The 16,831-nt window shown below is 45.9% G+C and overlaps 2 protein-coding genes across 2 annotated transcripts in view; both read left to right on the forward strand.

The window, feature by feature from the left end:
- Window positions 1-2,611: 2,611 nt before the first annotated feature.
- On the forward strand, window positions 2,612-11,595 carry MAK16 (MAK16 homolog). The gene is made up of 10 exons (XM_078607279.1): window positions 2,612-2,794; window positions 3,005-3,054; window positions 4,862-4,971; window positions 5,292-5,356; window positions 5,506-5,657; window positions 6,797-6,851; window positions 7,531-7,605; window positions 8,578-8,682; window positions 9,125-9,193; window positions 10,593-11,595. The coding sequence occupies exons 1-10, from the start codon at window positions 2,780-2,782 to the stop codon at window positions 10,755-10,757; spliced, it is 861 nt and encodes a 286-aa protein (XP_078463405.1). The 5' UTR covers window positions 2,612-2,779; the 3' UTR covers window positions 10,758-11,595.
- A 3,422-nt stretch (window positions 11,596-15,017) lies between these two features.
- LOC144728052 (carnitine O-palmitoyltransferase 1, liver isoform-like) overlaps window positions 15,018-16,831 on the forward strand; it is a 41,020-nt gene continuing 39,206 nt past the window's right edge. The window contains exon 1 of the mRNA XM_078607280.1: window positions 15,018-15,093. The gene's annotated coding sequence lies outside the window, so the exon portion shown is untranslated. The remainder of the gene's footprint in view (window positions 15,094-16,831) is intronic.

A 16,831-nucleotide genomic window follows, 5' to 3' on the forward strand; every position in this document is an offset into this window, starting at 1 on the left:
GACCCACATAATGTCTCTCCACATGGCCGAACCACACCAGCCTTTTCTCTCTCATCTTCTCTGTGATTTATACCACTTTGAGTCTTCCTCTCACTTCTACATTTCTCACCCTGTCTTTCTTTGCTAGTTTGTTCTCTAAGCCACGTGTTCCTCTTTCTGTGTCAATTTAAAGCACACATGTTCTCGGAATTACATTCGTGATGAATTATAATTTTAATGAAACATGAAAATAATTCCTCTATATTAATCCTACGTCACACAATACGTCACAACAGACTTTTAACAAATAAATAGTGCTCCATACAACATACAGTGAAGACAATATATACAATATGCACTCAATATACTATACGATAAATGCATAGTTTAACACGTAGGCTTTCGCGACCAATATCATTCATAATATAGTTTATTTGGGTTAGATCGCATAAATATAAACGTGTCGTTAAACCCGCCACCACCACACACAGCCAATTAGTAAGGTTTGTCACGTAAAAAGAGCATGCCAATTCGTTACTAGTACATCAACATTACGTGATCTAACCCAAAAAAACCTATAATATGGATGATAAATACGTATAATATAAGATGCACAGTATACTACACACACTGGATAGATACACTGCTACAAACTACATACAACACACACTACGTCTAAATTACGGTATTAGTTGTATTTAGTTTAACATGAAAACATGTATCAGATGGACCACTAGTGGACATCTGTGAAAAAGAGCTTTATAGTTCATCGGATTCCTCCAGTATAAATACATATTCATTTTGAGCGGAGGAAATCTTGGATCAATGTCACTTTGATGCTGGAATATGTGCCACTTATGATTTTTTGTCCTTGGTTTAAACAAAATGACCAAAATGTTTAACGTGCATTCTTGGTTCTTTTGGTAAAGTCACGTAGAAGGGAAACAATAAAATAATACAAATATAAAACAATAAAATTCTCACGACGTTTCGACTGCAACACAAGCAATCATCATCAGCTGTGGATTTCAAATTGATTTTTTTTTATTGCTGTGGATTTCACACCTGATGATGATTGCTTGTGTTGCAGTTGAAACGTCGTGAGAATTTTTATTGTTTAATGTTTTAATTATTTTCTTGTTTCCCTTCTACCTGACTTTCCCGAAAGAACCAAGAATATGAATCCCTGCAGTCACGAAAGCTTTAAATAAAGAATGTTTAACGTGCTTAACGCAATGAGTGGTGGCGCCATCCGGCGGACAAATAATAGCATAGTGCGGTACGTATTGCACATCATGTCCCACAAGCTGTGAAGAAGGGCCATTGTTCGAAACGTCGCCTTTTGTAAATATTTGTTTGATTAATTGACGATAGCGTTACCTCTTTTGTCATTAATTGTGCTTGTGCAAGCACTTGCCAACGCATTGGTTCTTCAAAGTTCCAGTATTGATTCAAGCAAGCCTGGCTGTCGATGAGACACTGAATTTTGAAACCGATTAAAGAGTTTTTCTTGCATGGAACAAACACTGATGACATTATGCACTTGCAGTAGACCGTGCGGCTGATAGAATGCGTAAAAATTACGTGGCCAGACATACTGTGTATGGGAATGAGGCGTATAAACTAAAAACTGGAAATTTTTTGTTCACCGGGAAAGCCCCAGTTAGGGGCCGTCCATAAATGACGTCACGCGATTTTGGACGATTTTTTTACTCCCCCCCCTCGTCACACGGCGTCACAAAAAGTCAGACCCCCCCCCCCTCAAATATGACGTCACAAAGCTCTGCCCCCCCCCCTCTTAGTCACACGACGTCACAAAAAGTCAGACCCCCCCCCCCCTCAAATATGACGTCACAAAGCTCTGCCCCCCCCCCCTCTTAGTCACACGACGTCACAAAAAGTCAGACCCCCCCCCCCCCTCAAATATGACGTCACAAAGCTCTGCCCCCCCCCTCTTAGTCACACGACGTCACAAAAAGTCAGACCCCCCCCCCTCAAATATGACGTCACAAAGCTCTGCCCCCCCCCCCCTCTTAGTCACACGACGTCACAAAAAGTCAGACCCCCCCCCCCTCAAATATGACATCACAAAGCTCTGCCCCCCCCCCCCTCTTAGTCACACGACGTCACAAAAAGTCAGACCCCCCCCCCTCAAATATGACGTCACAAAGCTCTGCCCCCCCCCCCTCTTAGTCACACGACGTCACAAAAAGTCAGACCCCCCCCCCCCTCAAATATGACGTCACAAAGCTCTGCCCCCCCCCCTTAGTCACACGACGTCACAAAAAGTCAGACCCCCCCCCTCAAATATAACGTCACAAAGCTCTGCCCCCCCAAATAAAACATGCTTCAAATCGCTTTAAACTATTGTCATTGTAGTGCGCATTTAATGTGGCGCTAAACTATGATGTTGTAGGAGAAAACAAATTTTCTTGCTGTGAATTTCACACCTGATGATGATTGCTTGTGTTGCAGTCGAAACGTCGTGAGAATTTTTATTGTTTTATGTTTGCACTATTTTATTATTTCCCTTCTACGTGACTTTACCGAAAGAACCAAAGAGTTTGTGTCTAAATTATTGATTTGTTCACAAAAGGAAACTCTCTCTGAGGAACCGGATCCCAGGCAAGAAGCCCCTTTTCCGGGATCCGGTTCCGGGCGGCACCCGGTTCCTACCTCACGCACGTGTCGCTTTTAAATGTGTCGCTCACGCTGCGACTGAAATAAAATAAAACATTTCCCTTTCTCAAGCACAGAGTCGCGCTACAAGTCACACACGCGTTCAGTCCTTCTCGCCGCCATGCAGCACGACGACGTAAGTTTTTATTTCATCGTCGAATACTGACCGCTCGGGGGTGGGGTGGGGGGGTGTGTGGCGCGGTGCCTTTGGCCGACCATGGGTCGCCTTCCCCGGCAGAGCCGCTCAGGCGAGGCACGTAGGCTTCGGCCTTGCAACCTCGGGTCTGCCTTGATGGCGACTTTAATTTTAAAATAGGCTAATTTCCTTGCTGTTTTGGTCTCGCAGGTGATCTGGGACATTGTCGGAAACAAGCAGTTCTGCTCCTTCAAAGTCAAGTAAGTTGTATTTGAACGTAGCCCGTTGATCTCGTGGATGAAGGCCTCCCCTACGCCGTGATTGCTCGTCGGGATAGTTGGAGCAGGGGCAGTGCTTCACTTTACCACGTTGGTGAGTGAGGATTAGTGAGGTTCGGTGGGTACATGGCAGGTTCCAGAACATGTTCAAATATCACAGGCTCGCTGATGTGAGCCGTGAAGAAGTTTACTCGCCAAGCCCACTTAACATTACAGCGGAGTGGGCCTTTCAGACAGAGTGGGTCATCCAACTTTTCTGTAAAATACAATTCGTATTAAATTTCGATTTAAAGCTTTCGTGACTGCAGGGATTCATCTTCTTGGTTCTTTCGGTAAAGTCACGTAGAAGGGAAATAAAACAAAAATACAACATAATTTCTTATTTTTATTATAATAATTATTTTATTATTTTAAAAATAAAACATAATAATTTATTATTTTATTATTTCCCTTCTACGTGACTTTACCGACAGAACCAAGAAGACAATTCGTATTGTTTGCGTCTTTCGGTAAAGTCACGTAGATGGGTTCAAAGAAAATATAATTCGGTTTGGGTTCGTGCAGTATCGAGATGCGACCACATCACCGATGCACGTTTATTTTAGAGCGAGGAACAGGCAGGCAGTCGTGGGCAGAGTAATAATTGGTCTTGAGACTGGACTTGAGGCAGGGAGAAAGGGAATTCTTGACCAGTCCATAATCTTTCTGGACGCTCCGATCACTGTCAACCATTACAGTTTTCGAAATTAAAACTATTCTTGAGTCGTTCTATCTGTGCCAGTTCCGTGGACCACTTTCCATTTGCATTGTTGACCATCAGTAGGCCATAGTCCTCGGGTTGGGAACAGCTGTTTTAGAATCTTGGGGCAGCAGATGCGTTTGAGCCACCTACTTGAGCAAAGAAGGTTGACCGATAGCATACACAAGTTGTACCACATTTTAATGTATCTTGTCTATATGGGACAGACGACTTGAGTTTACCAGAGGTGGCCTTATGTGACCAAGAACTCCAGCTGAAAGGCCACTCAAGTTAGATAAAGCAAAGCGGAATTTACGTGATTTGCCGAGTTATCACACGGGTTTGTCAAGTCGTTCCCAATGTAACTTTCTCAGCCAAAGGTTAGGATGGCACTGTTGCAGAATTAATCGTTGAAAGCGAAATAAATACACGATTAATCAAATGTTGCTGCCACCACTCCAAATTTTTTTCTCGTAATAGTGAAATTTGTATAATTTATGGTTACGTAATTCCACACGGCCTCAATTCTGTCGGAGGGAATTCGGGCTAGCCGGTGAGGCAATATCAGCCAGGGAAATTCGTGCTGCAGCCTATATTCAGGGTCCAAATCGAGTTGACGAAAAATGCGGAAACACACTGGATGGCAACTCAAGTTCAAACCCTCGTTTTTGTGGCTCGTGGAAACTAGGTAAGAAGAGGTCACGTGTTATTGTCTTTTTAAATCCTTTATATTAAGTTCACTTGCTTGCTTGCGCGCTTACGACCGTGCAAATCTTTCGGTCGTTTTTTAACCCACTTCCCGTGATCCAATCGAGCTGACATTTTGCACGCAGACTCGTTGTGCGTGACAATTTATTTTCGTGAAAAAATTTTCCAAAATTTTCCACTTTTTAGGAAAAATAAAAATTCCTATTTAATTTAAAATACCAATGTGATAAAAATGAAACTCTTACTCAAGAAAAACAGAAATGAATAATAAAATAAAACCGATGCCACGCATATAAAGGATTTATAGTGAAAAACTTTGTTTTTACGGATTAATTTTTTCAGGACCAAGACGCAGAACTTTTGCCGCAATGAATACAACACGACGGGCTTGTGCAACAGATCATCGTGTCCCCTGGCCAACAGCCAGTACGCAACGGTGCGGGAGGAGAAGGGTAATATTCGCACAAGCACACTTGCACGCACACCTTTACATATGTACACGTCAATCTTGATTAAAGTATATGTACACGTGTATGGATACATGCCAAAACAAATGTGTAGTCCCGCACTGCCACTGATCATCACACACGCTTGTTCATCTCTTCGTGCATCTGAACCTGTCCTGAACATTTTATCATCACTTAAATGAGTACCTAGTGTGGTGCTTGCACATACAAACAAAAGGTGTTTGATCACAGCACTTGCTCCGTTAGTATACGTAGACCTGATGGAAATTGTTTGTCTTAATGTGTGTATATGTGTGTGTGTGCAGGTATTTGCTACCTGTACATGAAGGTAATCGAAAGAGCTGCCTTCCCTGCCCGCATGTGGGAAAAGGTGCGTTCGGGTGCGGGGGTCATTTCCATTGTCCTTTTCATTTGTACGTCCATCTTGTATTTTGTGTCCGTACCGTCTCATTTGGACCGCACGCTCGAGCAGTACAACTCCATTGTGACCGTCGGTTTACCCCCCCCCCCCGCGCGCAGGTCAAGCTCAGCAAGTGCTATGAGCGGGCGCTTGAGCAGATCGACGAAGCGCTGCTCTACTGGCCTCGCTTCCTGAGGCACAAGTGCAAACAGCGCCTCACCAAGATCACGCAGTACCTCATTCGCATCCGCAAGCTCACGCTCAAGCGCACGTAAGCGGGGAGCTCCCCTTCGCACGACGACTCGCACACGGGCTCTGTGGGGGCTGTGACACGTTTCGGTTTTTGTCATAGAAATAAAATTGGTGGAGGATATACGTGGCCCAGCGGTGACGCGTATGTGCCAGTGGTAGCACGTTTTCAGAATCTGAATAGTTATTTATACTGGAGGAGGAATCCGATGCGCTTGAAAGCTGTTTTTCACAGATGTCCAGTAGGGGACGGGTAAGAACATTAGAACAACAAACAATACAGAAACATGATAGGAGTGCAAAGTATAAGAAGGTAAGCAAATCACAAAAAAACTTGTATTTTACCAGGTAAAGCCCACTGTGCTATTAGTTCAACGGAGTGGCTTATCACGTGGAGATGTATGGCAGCCAGATAATCAAAACGCATGTTTCTAAATGTGGAGGGAAAACCAGAGGACCCGGAGGAAAAAATCCACGTGACCACAGTCCAAATATACAGCAGACGTCAGGGTCTGGATCACATCCCCGACCTCCTGTATACCAGGCGAGGAAGAGGACATATATTAGATCGCGTAACTATAAATGTGTCGTTAAACCTACCACCACCCAAACCCGCCACCACGTTTTGTTTACATGACAAACCTGACTAATTGGCTGTGTCGGGTGGTGGCAGGTTTAACGACGCGTAGTTACTCGATCTAAACCAAAAAACCTATATTATGGATGATATTGGTCGCGAAAGGCAACGTGTTGAGGAAGGTAACATCTCTCCACCGTGGCGTTCTTCACCGCTTGTTGCAGAGGATTGCAGCTCGAATATGGCAACGCACGTCCTGGTTATTACTGTGGGTGTATTCATGAAAACATTATCGTCTGCTTTACATTGTACGTAAAAGAACCCCAGTTTTTATTTGAAACAAGAAGGCAATTGTGTGCCGGCGTCACACTCCCAAGTTTGCCAGAAAAAAAAACTGCCAGCACTTTACTCAGTTTAGCATTCGAATCGCAATATCGCCCCCTGCTACAAAACTCCTGCAGACTATGTTAAACTTAGCGCAAGGCTATCAACGCAGACACTATCAGAATTGCACGAGTAGAAATTTACTCATTTTGCAATGATATCCGACCCCTATCCCTGTGTGTGTCTCTGGTCTGTTGCAGGAGGAAGCTGGTCCCCTTGAGTCAGAAGGTGGAGCGCAGGGAGAAAAGGAGAGAGGTAAGAACGCTTTGTTACACCTTTGGTTCTCAATACAGGGGGCAAGGGGTGCAGATTGTGGCATGGATACCGTGCAGGAGGACTTTTGAATGTTCGCAGGGAACATCGGCGCCAAGTTGCGGGGACGAAATACATTAATGCACAGCTTGAAACAAGTTCCTTAACTAGGACTGTGTTTATCAGAAGCGTGGATATGAGATCTGTGTATTGTGGCCTTCGTAACTGGGGGGGGTGGGGTGCAGGCACCATTCGATTTGGTCCGAGGGTCACCATCATACCAAAAGAGTTGAGAACCACGTTGTTAACTGGGAGACTCATTCTGAGGGGACAGTTTTGGAATTTCTTGCACACAGGAAGGGAGGTAAAATGAGGCAAAAGAGGGAGGCAGAAAGGGATTGGGTGAGTGATCTGGTGGGGATGGCTACATCTAGATTGAAAACTAATTTCTTTAGAACTTCGTTTTGTGTTAATTTTGTTGTCCTTCACCCGCACCTCCGATTGGCATGCTTGGCTACGTGCGATGCGAAAGAAGTTCAACAAACTGAACACATAAAGCAGTTTGGGATTGTTGCATGCATACGTATGGGATTGTTGGCTTCCTGCTCATTAATGTAGTTTTCATCATTAACGTCGTGAAGAGACCTCGCCGATATATAACCCGGTGCTTTGTTCGTGACAGGAAAAGGCCCTGGTCGCCGCTCAGCTGGAGAATGCCATCGAGAAGGAGCTGCTGGAGAGGTTGAAGCAAGGAACGGTACGGGGTGACGCGTGCGCGTACACGCACATGCACGCCACTTTCACCTTCTCCTCCCCCGATCGTCTGGGGTAATGCAAAGGCTCCGGCAGCCAACTGCAAAATGCACATTCTCAAGTCGCTTTGACACTACTGCACCTATACGTAGCAGCTGGGCATAAGTCTCCACCAATCATTCACTGGTCATGCCTTGTCAATTAGTGGCCTTAACCTGGAGGATCTTGACCCTGTTTGCCTTCGGCCAGAACTTAATCGTAATCAGTGTGAAGCCGCCAGCGAGACTACTGCACGCCCCGTGTTCGAAGAACAAAACCCATCCTCGCTTTGAACACTTCCTAAAGAGCTCTAGCTCCATACAGAGTTCCTGAAGCTTGTTGTTAAGCAGCGGTTCGCGCGCTGCGCAAATAACCCAGTGACCCGAGTTCGATTCCTGCCGAGGGCCAACATTGGTGATGAATATATATCTGAACCAGGGACTCCCCTAGGTCGACTCAACCTTCAATGAGTACCTAGTGCGTTGTGTAAACTTTGCCACTTGAGAGACAAAGGCAGCCGGGCGTGGTGCCGGCCACCCACCCCCTCGTGTGCAGTGCGAGCCTTCATAGATGCTCGCTAACAGCGCTTTCCCCAAGGGTATGTTGAGCCTAAAATGGGGTGCTTTGTTTTGGATCACCATTCACCGAGTGTGTGCGTGACCATGTAAACGTGTGTGTGTGCTACGAACCCAGCGACCCGAGTTCGATTCCTGCTCACGGCCAATACCATTCACGATTATCTGAACTGGTCATGGGCCTCCTGTAGGTCGACTCTGCCTCAAATGAGTACCTGGTGCGATGTGTAAACAAAGGCAGCAGGACGTGGTATTGGCCACCGACCCCCTCGTGTGCCGTGCCATGCTGACCTTCACAGGTGCTTGCTAACAGCACTTTCCCCAAAAGTCTAAGGCTACACGGGGGATCTTTGTTCTTGCAGTATGGGGACATCTACAACTTCCCCGCGCACGCGTTTGACAAGGCGCTGGAGCAGCAGGATGCCGACAGCGCCGAGGAGAGTGAGGAGGAGGAGGAAAACGAAGAGGTGAGCGTCCCCTCGCACACACACGGCACACAGATCACAGACCTTGTCGGGCATTGCACCTATGTGTTCTCAGCGGGAGGTGGCAGAGTTTAGACTTCCATAGACTTACACAGCCAGTTATATACTTTATACCTAGATATCTGCAGGCTTGTATAGTGACCCATAGACACAGAGACCCATAGACTTGTATGTACTTGCAAAGCCCTATAAACTTAATATATACACTGGCTTAGACTTACATAGACTCACAATGCAAAAGACCAAAGGAGTTTATAAAGGGAAACATGGGTTAAATTATTTACATAAAATCAGCAACACATTGCGATGTGGAAACGAAGTATGAAAAATGATGATGATGATGATGCCATTGATGATGCTGTTTAGATGATGATCTAATTGATGATGATGGTTGCTCATGGTGTGGTTATGTCTGTAAATGCAGGAAGGTGAAAGGGAAGTGGAATACGTTGTTGGGGAAAACTTTGAGGAGAGCGACTTGAGTGACTTTGAGGTGAATCGGCCTTCATCGGTCATGCATCACACACGCATGTCTCTGTCACACGTGCAGTACAACTATCATCACACATGTACCGCAAATACATCATCAAACTCAACTAAACTATTTTTGTTTTACCACTTAAGGCCCACTAGCGCTTTCAGAAGCGACCTGGCTACAAATGATAGCTCGATGAAGTGGCTTATTATTTGGATATGTATAGCAGCCAAGTGTGCCGAATCACACATGCATGTCTCTGTCACACGTGCAGTACACTTAGAGTTAATCAACTATTTTCTGGCAGGTCACATAATATAGTTGGCGTGTGGTGGGCCGAGTGATTTAATAGCATCATGTGTACAAACGTTATGACGTCGCATGGCTGTGGCAACTTCATAATAACTGGACATGTGACCCACTCCTCTGTACTTGTCTGCAGCTCTCTCACCTCTCATTCATCTCTCATCTTGCTATGCACCACTCACAATCTCCTCTCTATACTAAGGATCAGGCAGGACCATCACTACTCTTTGGTTCTTTCGGTAAAGTCACGGAGGTGAAATAAAATAAAAAGACTAAATTTTATTTTATTTTGTTTTATTTTCACGAAAACTTAAAATCTAGAAAGGACCATCACTGCTCGGCGTCATTTCTCCATGGCAGCCCCTGCCATCTGGAAACCCATCCCATTGCACATTCACAGCATTCAATCACTGATCTACGCACACTTTTAAGAGGCACTTGAATGCCCCATATCTTTCGCCTGCCTTTCAAGTAACACTGAGCTCAGCTCCGCGCCTCAGAGTCACGGTCATTTATATCTGTGATATATTGTAGACATTTTTTATTGCAGAATTATTATCATAGCTCGGTGGGCCACTGCAATACCATTTGTCCCACTGGCCACTGCTTGAAGAACCCTCTAGTCTTATTTGGCCCGCAGTAAGGAACCGGTTCCTCACTCCTGGGCTAGGCCATGTATGACGGAACAGTTTGGCGACTGGAGTATAAATAATAATAATAAGTAATATTTAGAAAAATACTTTTTTTAAAAACACGCTTTAATGAAATGTACCGTACTAGTAATGGCAGAACTCCACGACTCCAGGAAGTGGCCCCGAAGCTTGCCATAACGTAAGGGACCGTGGTGATTTACAGCCAACGTGAGTTGAGCGTGGACAATTAGACCCAAGCCGAAACATAACATGTAAAAAATAATGTTAACAAAAATATACATATTTTTATTCATCAGTATGACATAAGTATACCAAGTTTGCAGTCGATACCACATTGGGAAGTGGGTAAAAATTGAGTTACAAGATTTGAGGATACGACAACGACAACAACAGACAGAGTGAGTTAATAAAAAACGTGTAAAAACAACATAACTCAAGAGAGGCCTCGTCTTCCACAGGAGATGGATCGACTGGATGAGGTGGAAAAGGAGGGTGAGGAGGTGGCGACAACGTCACTAGCAAAGAGCGAGGGGATCATGCGTCTCAAGCGACCGCACGTCGACATCGAGTACGAGATGGAGATGGAGACGCAGGGACCTCGACAAACATCCTCGTCGCGCTGAGATTTGTCCTGACACATCGATACGGTGGTGGTGGGGGGGGGGCAGAGATATATAGAGACATGGCGGGGGGGGGGTGCAAAGAGACACGGTAACACGGGGAGAACTCAGACATGGAGACAAGGGCAGAACAGAGAAACGCAGTTGGTATTGTACGGTGCGATAGAAGTTCAATATACATGGAGACACGAGAACAGACACGGGGGGGGGGGGGTAGGCAGACGGGGACACAACGGGGGAACGCGGAGCAATGTTTAAAGACAGGACCCAGGATCAGAAAGACACCGAGCGAAAGGTGGACAGACACACAAAGACATTGGGGGTGGGGGGGGGGGTAGACACACCCTTGGACACCCTTTTTAGTATTGTTGTAACTTTCTGACCTGCCTCTATTGGACATATTTGAAAAAGAGCTTCAAGACTGATCGGATTCCTCCAGGAAAAAAAAAAGTTTCTGATTGTGTGTCCCGAGACATGGGGCAGACTGACACAGGGAGCCGGAGTCAAGTAGACAGAGACACAGGGACAGATACGCCTGTTGCCGAATCCCCTTAGACACCAAGACCGAGGTGTACACAGATGCCATTATCTCTGGGTCATTTCAATATCACCAGAAGTCAAACTCAATTTATCTCAGATGTGGCCTTTTCAGGTTTACCTAACTTCTCAAGATGTAAATTGGAGACTGATGTCCATTGCACGTATTGGTCGATTTTGGTAAACCTTGGAAAGCTGTGAGTGCAATGAATGGTGTTTGACGATGCTTGCTGTCAAGTCTGGATTATGGTGTTTCAGAACATTTTTGGAACGCTCGCTCCTAATAAAAAATGTTTATCTCGTGTCCCCGTGACCTCTTGTCTCATTTATACCCTTTTACTGCCAACTTAGTCTGGAATTCACTTTTCTCAGCCATCTGTGCCATCAACAGGGAGTCGCCAGCATCGAAGCAGCGACAGCACGGGCGGCGGTCCACACACGCTCGACCGGGCCACAACGAGACCAGATGTTGCGTTTGTCGGTACCACCTGAGGAGGTGGCTTAACTTCCGCGGTTCCGATTTATTTATGTGGCCGAGAACAGTTCATTGTGTGATCGTCACTTGAAATTAGTTATTCAAATAAGTTAATCGGTGATACTAATGCTGTGCCACTAGGCGGCACCGATTTCTGCTCTGGCCCTTGAATAACGCAGTACAGGAGGCATGAAACAAGATTCCATCTTACTGCATCGGCAACGTTGCGTGTTAAGTCCAGCAGAGGGCGCAGTACTTTGTGATTGCCAAGTTTTTTTGTTACACTTTCCAACTCAGGATAACAACATGAACTCTATAACAAGAGACATTTAAAGAACAGGCCATCATGTCAATATTTCTTGTGCGCTGTGTCGCTGTCAGGTCACCGTTTGAATTTTGAGAGTTTCAGGGGATGGGTCGAGCAACTGAGAAAGCACGTGGTCTACATGAGGCATTTTGACATTCGTCTGTGTCTGAAGTTAAAACTCAGAAACATTCCAATGTGAATGCAATTTTAATATAAGGGGCTGTCCAAAATAATGTCGCGATTTTGGACGATTTCTGACCCCCCCCCCCTCGTCACATGGTGTCACAAAGAAAGCCCCCCCCCCCCCTCAAATATGACGTCACAAAGCTCTGCCCCCCCCCAAAAATAAAACATGCTTCAAATCGATTAACTATTGTCATTGTAGTGTGTATTTAATGTGGCGCTGCACTGATGTAGGAGAAAACATTTATTAAAAAGTCTTAATTAAGTAGAACGTGTTGTCTATATTTATTTAAAGTTGCGCATTTTGATGTGACGTCACATTTCTCAACCCCCCCCCCCCTCGTCATACATCGTCACAAATGTCTGACCCCCCCTCCCTAGGTGCGTGACGTCATTTATGGACGGCCCCTAAATGTATATTGCCTTGAAGGGACTTATCCTGTAGAATCCTGGCCAAATTAACGAGGCTTGCCTAAAAATATCCAGAAGCCTTCCGGCTCCGTGAGGTTTTTCACCAGACATGGATTACCACCGATCCATGTGTGATTTTTCGGGTCAGGCCACGTGCTAGTTTATGTAAAAAAATTATTGTTATCTCACCACTCGACAAAGATTGTCACGTTTACAAAGATATTCTTGGTTCTTTCGGTAAAGTCACGTAGAAGGGAAATAATAAAATAATATACATATTAAACAATACAAATTCTCACGACGTTTCGACTGCAACACAAGCAATCATCATCAGGTGTGAAATCCACAGAAAGATTTATTTATATTTTTTTGTGGATTTCACACCTGATGATGATTGCTTGTGTTGCAGTCGAAACGTCGTGAGAATTTTCTTGTTTTATATTCATATTATTTTATTATTTCCCTTCTACGTGACTTTACCGAAAGAACCAAGAATATGAATCCCTGCAGTCACGAAAGCTTTAAATCAAAAAAGTTTACAAAGATGTTTTATTCATACGTGGCCAATGTATCGGAAAAAATTCTGACCGCTAAAGCGCCTCTCTCACGGGTGTCTTAAGGCTTTTCAATACTGAATTTAACGAGGGCCTAACCACGACGTTTTGCTCAAATTGCTTCAAGTTTCAGGCAGTGAGCTCGGAAATCGAGTGGCGCTGCACCAGCTGACTTGGTGCTTTAGGACCTTGGCGTGACATCCCCAGATGCAGTTGCAGGTTTGAATGGGCCAATGCCATTCATTAAAGATTATTTCTGACCTGCACTCACTGAACATCTGTGAAAAAAAGCTTGATAGCTCATCGGATTCCTCTAGCATAAATATGCTATTTTGTGACTGCGTTAACAGTGGTGTATGGATAAAAAAATTAACCCGTAAAAACAAAGTTTTTCACTATACATCCTTTATATGCGTGGCATCGGTTTTATTTTATTATTCATTTCTGTTTTTCTTGAGTAAGAGTTTCATTTTTATCACATTGGTATTTTAAATAAAATATGAAAAAAAAAATTTCCTAAAAAGTGGAACATTTTGGAAAAATGTTTTCACGAAAATAAATTGTCACGCACAACGAGTCTGTGTGCCAAAATGTCAGCTCGATTGGATCACGGGAAGTGGGTTAAAAAACGACCGAAAGATTTGCACGGTCGTAAGCGTGCAAGCAAGCAAGTGAACTTAATATAAAGGATTTAAAAAATAACTAAACACGTTCGTCAAAAACTAAACTATAAACATTTTAATCTTGATTTGAAGCTTTCGTACGTCCCACTGAGCTGTATCGCTCAACGAAGTGGCTTAACATGATCGTGTGGAAATGTAAAGCAGCCAAATACTCTAAACGCGTGATGTCGATTTTAAATGTGGAGGGGAAAACCGGAGGACCCGGAGAAAAAATCCACACGACCACACAAAGAGAAGCACGCAAACTCCAAATATAATAATAGGCGACGTTCGCAATGATCCTTCTTCATTGACCAGAGAGGTAGAGTCGCTCTCGTCACTCCCATCTCTCAACTACTATCCTGAACTTTTTTATTTTAAGGTAGTTTTAACACATTCCTGCGGAGGGAGATGGTAGGAACGTTGGGTTGCTCGGTCAATGGCCAGGGTCAACGGCGGCGTGGTGTATTCCGCAAATATGCCCGACTGTGAGGGCGGGCACAAGCCGACGTGAGTCGGTTAAATGTTGAGTTTTATAAGGGCACCACGGGGTGACCAGCCCCTTTCCACCCGGCCCCACCCCTCCCACCCCCCACCCAGCCCCACCCTCCCCACCCAGCCCCACCCTCACCACCCAGCCCCTCCCCACCCTCCTCTCCCCTCCCAGCCCCTCCCCACCCAGCCCCTCCCCACCCTCCCCTCTCCACCCAGCCCCACCCCTCCCATTTTTGGATTCACGATGGACGGACGGACACAATAATCCCCTGTGGGCTGGTGGAACCAGGTGGTTCCTACCAATATTAACTTTACTTTAATCCTTGCTACTTTTAATATACTTCAAAGAAATACATTTCAATGGACATGAATAATAAAAGTCCCATGTGCTATACCTGTACAAATATTTATTTTTAGTTTATTAAAAAAAAATGTCAAAGTAAATTTTTTATACGATTCACATTCCCGACTACTGCCCGGCTCAGCTCAGGCGACTCACACCCGCAGCACGCTCCGCGGGTGTGAGGGCGGGGCGGACTGCAGTCGTTTCTCCCCGCAACGATAAAGCGATGGAAGAAAAAGTAGTGCCTTGTGCGCCTGCGCGCTGAGCAAAGTAATCCCCCGCCCCTTGTACACCCCCCCCCCACCGGGCCGTGTTTATAAAAGGAAGAGGCCGCCGCTGTTGGTGAGGCAGTTGCGGCACTGCGTTCTGGCGGTGAGTGTGTGGTGGTGAGTGTGTGGTGGTGAGTGTGTGGTGGTGAGTGTGTGGTGGTGAGTGTGTGGTGGTGAGTGTGTGGTGGTGAGTGTGTGGTGGTGAGTGTGTGGTGGTGAGTGTGTGGTGGTGAGTGTGTGGTGGTGAGTGTGTGGTGGTGAGTGTGGTGGTGAGTGTGTGGTGGTGGTGAATGTGTGGTGGTGGTGAGTGTGTGGTGGTGGTGGTGAGTGGTGGTGGTGGGGAGAGTGTGGTGGTGAGTGTGTGGTGGTGGTGAGTGTGTGGTGGTGGTGAGTGTGTGGTGGTGGTGAGTGTGTGGTGGTGAGTGTGTGGTGGTGAGTGTGTGGTGGTGGAGAGTGTGTGGTGGTGGTGGTGGTGGCGAGTGTGTGGTGAGGGTGTGTGCAGTGAGAATGGTGAGTGCCGGTAGCGGTGGGTGGTGTTGTGAATTTTGTGAGTGGTTATCGTCATTGTGCGGTGTTTGACATGTATTTCACAGCACTGTACAAGCGCTTCACTGTGATAATTAGGAGAGGGTAAAGATGGTTATTCGGTGTTATTATAATTAATATACAGGACTGTCGGTTGCGTGTTGTGTCTGTCCACCTTTATCACGACGTAAGCTTGAACATATTCGCTCCATGTCAGCCGGAATTGTTGAGGCACGCTGTGCCTCCCATTATTTTTCTTCCCCCCCCCTCCCCACTTTTCTCTCAGCATTGATCATTCAATAATAACACCATTAGTACGTGTGTGTGTGTCTCTCAGTGCCTTACGCCGGTAATTCACAACGCCACCAAAATGCCTCTTTAGCCACGTTAATTGAAGCCGTGACGACGACGACCCGAAAAAAAAGAGGCTCTTCTTATGTGCCCAGATGGAGAGAGAGGGGGTGGGAGGAAATACAACAAAGAGGAATTTGCTACCGGTTTGACGAAACTGTCCGCGGGTTACTTTAACCACACGCGGGGAGCGCCGATTCACGATTGCGGATGTGTCGGTGCCTCTCTAAACATGCCGGGCACACGATTGCTATAGCGCAGCAGGGGTAGGGAACGTCCGGCCCGCGGGCCGTATGAGGCCCACGAAATCATTTGGTGTGGCCCTGCCAATTTGGTGTGGCCCTGCCAAGGCAACCGCAGGCGGGACTCGAAATTCAATACATCTAGGAGCAACATCATCAATACCAGCTAACATCACACGCCTCGCCAAAGAGTAGCAGTTCCAACCATCGCATTAGGGGCGAGTTAATGAAATGGTTGGCCAAATATAGCAGGCAAATTTTGAAGTTGATAATTTTGTATGGCCCGCGAATGATGTTATAAATATCCAAATGGCCCTTGGCAGAAAAAAAAGGTTCCCTGCCCCTCCAGTATCGAGCAAATCCACGGGAAGGGCAACGGGGGGGGGGGGGGGTAACGATTGCTTGTACGGAACCTCGCGATCAAATGTGTCCACGGTCGAGAGTGGTTGGATCGGCCACTGAACGTGGCACGGGGAGGGCTTCTCTCTCTCTCGTTGCTTGTCCACGCCCGTAACCCCGTTTAACACGCGCCCAGGGGAGGAGGGGGGATGCGTGCCTGGAAACGAGAGCGCTGTGTGAATCGGCGCTATACGAGGCCGTTACAGCACAGGCCCTATGGAGATGTGTTCCCGAAAATCGTAATTTATCACCGGCGACCAATACGTTAGGGGTTCATTAGAACAATAATACAGATGATTAAGATGATTTATAAATACTGTTCAT

This window comes from Lampetra planeri, chromosome 27 (assembly GCF_965212315.1).
Source record: "Lampetra planeri chromosome 27, kcLamPlan1.2.h2, whole genome shotgun sequence".
NCBI classification, from domain to species: Eukaryota; Metazoa; Chordata; class Hyperoartia; order Petromyzontiformes; family Petromyzontidae; genus Lampetra; species Lampetra planeri.

Coding starts and splice junctions, on each gene's coding strand:
- MAK16 (XM_078607279.1), top strand. Junction 3,055..4,861: donor TTCTGCTCCTTCAAAGTCAA/GTAAGTTGTATT, acceptor TAATTTTTTCAG/GACCAAGACGCAGAACTTTT. Junction 9,194..10,592: donor GCGACTTGAGTGACTTTGAG/GTGAATCGGCCT, acceptor CGTCTTCCACAG/GAGATGGATCGACTGGATGA.